We start from the raw sequence: 5,000 nt of genomic DNA, 5'->3' as shown, positions 1-5,000 counted from the left end.
CACTTACACATTACTGTGTTATGTTACACTAGTGTGTAACATGTTACTGTGTTAATGGTATTGTGCTACATTATTGTGCTAAATTTATTTTTTAAGCACTTGGAGTCTGTGGTTAATAGTAGATTAAACTACATCCAAAAAAGCCAAACATAGAAACAGTTGGTGTGCAAAAAAATAGCCATGGATTTATCATTCACAAGAGACAAAGGCTCTCTGGAAAAGCTGAGATGATAATGCAGTATCATTCTATGAAATAGTTGCTGGAGGTTAGGAAATAAATTGATTAGCCAACTTTGGCTTAGAGAGGAGGTTCTGGATAGATCTTACGATTAGTTTTAGTCTCAGAAGCAACTCACTGTCTCCATGAACGGCCTTATCTCACACCGCTTCCAGGATTTGGGGCTTAGGACATGACACTTGGTCTCAAGGATATCCAAGTCAAGATAGTAGACTTTTCCGGCTGGCCCCTGAAGACAGCAAACAAGCAAACAGTGCCTGTGCCTTTCTAAACAACATCTTAACCCGCAATAAACATATTATAACGGCTTACGATTATTGGTACACAGCCCGACTCAACGTCATATAAAAAAGGATTTACTATTTGTGTGTAAATGGGGTAGATCAGTCTTCACCTCAAGTGAGATAACTGACCTGGGGGTGAACGTGGGCGTTGAAGACTCTGTTGAGGGCGAATTTGTATCCCGTTTGTCTGTCTTCGTTGATGTAGGTCATGGCAAGCAGAGCCAGCTTCTCCACACTCTTGCTATCGCAAGGCATCGGTGCCAAATGCGTGGCCCTGGCGCACACAAGGTGCAGTGCCAGAAGCATCCACCTTACACCTCGCATCTCTGGGTTTCTCTGGCAGTTTTTGAACTGGTTTACATTATGCGGCTATTTGTTTCCAAATGCGTTTATGTTGGGGGGGAGCAGCTGACCTGGACTTTGATATGGATTAACAAAACATCCGCTGCTGAACTTTTGCCAAGACCTTGTAGGGGTGCAAGCGATCAGTCCCGTAATCCCCATATGCATCTGTAGTTACAAATCACACCTGTCCCTGAAACCTCAAACCTTGTCCCTGTGCAAAATACACATTTGCATTAAAATTCTTAATACTCTTATGTCTAGTTAAAATCGATCTTATTTGAGCAAACGATTGTCTTGTGTAATGTATTATCTACCACGTGGGGGCGCTACAGCTCTCTTGTATGATAATATTGTAAATCAAACCAATTTCGGTTTGTGGTGTGTGTGTGTGTGTGTGTTAGTATGTCTGTTTGGTGGTTTATAATGTAACATGAGTGCGATGTTACATTATTAAATGCCTGAACATTATTAAATATTTTTTGTCCTCATTTTTTGTGGTTTGCTCATGGTATTGGCCAAAATACAAATACATGTCCCATAATTTGAGCAGCTCTTTTAACCCCAAAAGATCTGTTTCAGCCCCCACCACCACCTGGAACGATACTTCAGAAAATGATTTGTGCATTACATAATGATTTACGGCATATTTTTCATACTGTGAAATTCTGTGCTGTTCAGAAGTCGATCTGTTTACATTTCCTTTAGTTTTGAAACCTTGTCATTTGCTCTGCTGGCTTTGGTTCAACTTCTGCCCGCTCGCCCCCCGCAGAGACGCAGGACACACACGGCGCGCATTATCCCTGTGCTCTCGTCTTGGCAATCAAATTTCTCTGCTTCGGACATGATTACACATATTTTGTGCGAATGACTTGCGCATGAAGGTCAAAAGCTTCGCTACCACTTAGACGGTCCTCTCATGCTTTCTGCTGCACCTGCAAAACCGTTGAACCATAAGAGAGTTTACTGAAGATCCTCGTGCAGTCCAACCATGCGCGGTTTCTGTCGTATACTCCGATTTTCATCTGCATGTCCAGATATCCATTCTAATGTCCGAATTAAAAACACATCGTTTTATCAACACCTGGAAGCGTGGCAGTATGTGGTTAAAAAAAAAAAATCATTGTACACTTCGTAATAATCAGGATAAGACTTATGACTTTGAGAGTTTTCTATGCGTAGATCATCCTATTTTGGATCGTATTGTTATTAAATTGGATTCTTCGTTGAAGGTTTTTGAATTTAAAGTATATAAATATATATTATACTGTCTGCCGTAATCGGAGCCCATCTGATCAGAAGGGTTACACTTTGCGTCTAAACTCTATCAGCTGATTTAGGAGCTCGATGACTGTCGCTTTGTTTTATGGACTAAAAAAAACATTCCCTCAGGGTTTCTCTTTTATTATTATTATTATTATTATTATTATTATTATTATTATTATTATTATTATTATTATTATTAATAATAATAATAATAATAATAATAATAATAATAATAATAATAATAATAATAAAATTAAAAAACAAGATTACAATCGTGCAACTTTTTTTTAGCGAACGATGAAGTGGCCCGCACGTGCATGCACGAGGGGAGTGTCTGCGCGCCAGTGGCCAGCCCAGACGGCACGCGCCGCCCGTGCTTTTCGATTCGCACGGGATTTCCGCGCCGTCGGCAGGGAAGCATCGCAACGCCTGTGTTCCATATGTTATATACCCTGGACAGGACCATGTCTGCCTCGCGCGTTGCCTCGCTCCTCCTGTGGGCTCTTCTCCGGCTGACTGTCGCGCGGAGGACCGGTGCTGAGGATGCAGAGATTTTGGAGAAGATCAGCAGCGCGAGGTGCACCTCGCGCTGCCTCACCTTGCACATAACTCAGCTCGCAGCCACGTTCAAACGCCTTCAGGTGAGAGAGTTCATCTTTCCAGGCTTAGACGTCTCAGAGAGCGTAACTACGGCGCCTGTCTGCTTCCTTCTTTCTGTCTCTGTTTCTGCCTTATTTTGGGGGCAGTGTGGGAGTTGACACCAAAGTAAATAAAGGGTCCCTTGTTTCAGGGAGTCCTTTAAACAAAGCTACCCCACAGTGGAAATCACAGGAGGGGAATATACCTCCAGGTCTGCTGCATATGTGGAGATGTGGAGAGGTGTGTGGGAAAGTCGTTAAGTTTGCTGTGGCTCTTCTACTCAGCCGTGACTGCTGTGTGCAGTGTTTTCTCTGCAGGCCTGTGCCCACCTGGGTCATTAACAAGGGTGGCCCCTAAACCGACTGGAAATGGCGTGCAGTTTGGGTTAAGATCGGGGTTCCAGACTGTGGCTGTTTCCTGCTCCGACTTTTCCCCTAACAGCAGTGCAAACACAACGTGCGTAGGCGACACTTCTGCAGTTAACTGATAACAGAGACTTTCTCTGCGTCTGTCTCTGTTCTGCTGTTTACATGTTTTGGTAAGTGAAGTCATCTTGAATTTGCAGTCATTGGAAATAATTGATCTCCAGGATTCTTTACATTGGTTAGTTCGAGCCCAATGTGTCACCCTGATCAAAGGCATGCTACGAAAAAGGTGCAAGATGTGAAGCCGCTCGCTCACGTGTGTGTGAGTGTGTGTGCATGTGAGTGTGAGTGCGTATGTTTGTGTGTGTGAGTATGTGTGTGTGCATGTTTGTTTGTGTGTGAGAGTATGTGTACATGTGAGTGTGTGTGTCTGTGTGTGTGTGTGTGTGTGTGTCACTCAGGACAGCATGTTTCTTCATGGTGTAATTTTCACTTCTTGCTTGTTCTGTATGGTATTAATGTGTGTAGGTGAAAGCACACAGCTGAGAGAAAGACTGGCTAGGGAGAGAGACTGGAGAGAGATACTGGAGAGAGATTGGGGAGAGAGAGTGAGTGAGAGAGAGAGGGGGGGAGAGAGAGAGACAAAAAGGGAGAGAGAGAGCGAGTGAGAGAAAGAGAGAGGGAAAGTGAGAGGGAGAGAGAGTGAGTGAGAAAGGGAGAGGGGGAGAGAGAGAGAGAGAGAGAGAGAGAGGGAGTGAGAGAGAGAGTGAGAGGGAGAGTGAGACATAGCATCCGTCTCATGCAGCCCTAAGGTGAAATACCAGACATCCACAATCGATATTACAAATGTTTCTGAATTATGGAGGGGTTTGGATTGCTCTGTTTCCAGTCTTCATAGTTTTCAGTAAACCTAACTACAATGACAAACTTTATTCATACACTATGTGTAGTACAAAACACATAGTGATTTATTGATCATATATTAATTACAATTACTATTGCTGAGTGAACCACATTAAACAAGGAATAAAAAAATATATGAAACATCCATGTAAACAGGTTGGGTTGGGTTATTTCCATAAAAAAAAATATTTTCCTTCTGTACTGATTCAATCCAGATGCAGCTAATCTCAGTGACATTAACTGCATTGGTTACCGAGCTGGCGTGAACGAACTGTGTCCTTTCAACAAAATGCTGCCGTTTCAAGCCCCTTTCTACTGTCATCTGTTGAAAGTGTGGCAGACTAGGTTTGGCCTGCAGGTGTGCGATTCATTTATGAGAGCTTGGCTTCTTCAACCTGAATGCAGCGTTTCCACAGTCTGAAGGACTATTTTTTGAGGTCAAACTATGAGATATCCTACATCCGTGAGGCTTATTAGGAGCACAGTGACACAGAAAAACTAATAATGCACTGTGAAATATTGATGTGTCTTTGTCTTTATAATGTGAAGCATATATAGTCATTTAATATAGTATTGAAGTTACATACATATCTGTAAGTGGTGAAGGGTTCAGTATTAAGTACGACAGAAACATTAAACCAACAAATTAATATTAAACCTTCAGGAAACACTGCCCTGTCTGTGCATGAATTCACCTTCCCATTCATTTCACTGACGCACACAGACAGCATGCCACAATAGATATACAGAGAGATGACCCAGACAGATATAGTTCTGAATGACTGTAGGAGATTCACCTAAAAAGTTAGATAGAAATGGCCTTTAATTTCATATAAAAATTGACTTCTATTTTGGCTAAAATTTGATTTTGAATTTAAAACCTGATGTATAAAAAGCCACTCACTTTGTTATTCCATGGTAATTACTGGTCTGTTTAATATTCTGGCTAAAATGCCTAATTGA

At 42.0% G+C, this 5,000-nt stretch overlaps 2 protein-coding genes across 4 annotated transcripts in view; one reads left to right on the top strand and one right to left on the bottom strand.

Annotated features, from left to right (window-relative positions):
* The window catches only part of si:ch211-262h13.5 (alpha-2-HS-glycoprotein), a 4,705-nt gene extending 3,825 nt beyond the window's left edge, over positions 1-880 (bottom strand). Inside the window, exons 1-2 of the mRNA XM_081708650.1 lie at positions 652-880; positions 357-467 (exon numbers count right to left, since the gene is read on the bottom strand). Coding sequence (XP_081564776.1) covers positions 357-467; positions 652-846 — 306 coding nt within the window. The 5' untranslated portion in view covers positions 847-880. The remainder of the gene's footprint in view (positions 1-356; positions 468-651) is intronic.
* Positions 881-2,483: 1,603 nt separating this feature from the next.
* Positions 2,484-5,000, top strand: part of anos1b (anosmin 1b) — a 33,033-nt gene continuing 30,516 nt past the window's right edge. For all 3 annotated transcript variants that reach the window (XM_026996371.3, XM_026996375.3, XM_026996364.3), the window contains exon 1: positions 2,484-2,771. In XM_026996371.3, the coding sequence (XP_026852172.2) occupies positions 2,571-2,771 (201 nt within the window). In that variant the 5' untranslated portion in view covers positions 2,484-2,570. The remainder of the gene's footprint in view (positions 2,772-5,000) is intronic.

This window comes from Electrophorus electricus, chromosome 26 (assembly GCF_041902795.1).
Source record: "Electrophorus electricus isolate QZ-2024a chromosome 26, ASM4190279v1, whole genome shotgun sequence".
Classification (NCBI taxonomy): domain Eukaryota; kingdom Metazoa; phylum Chordata; class Actinopteri; order Gymnotiformes; family Gymnotidae; genus Electrophorus; species Electrophorus electricus.
The sequence above is the reverse complement of the archived record's forward strand: the minus strand, read 5'-3'. Positions and strand labels throughout refer to the sequence as shown.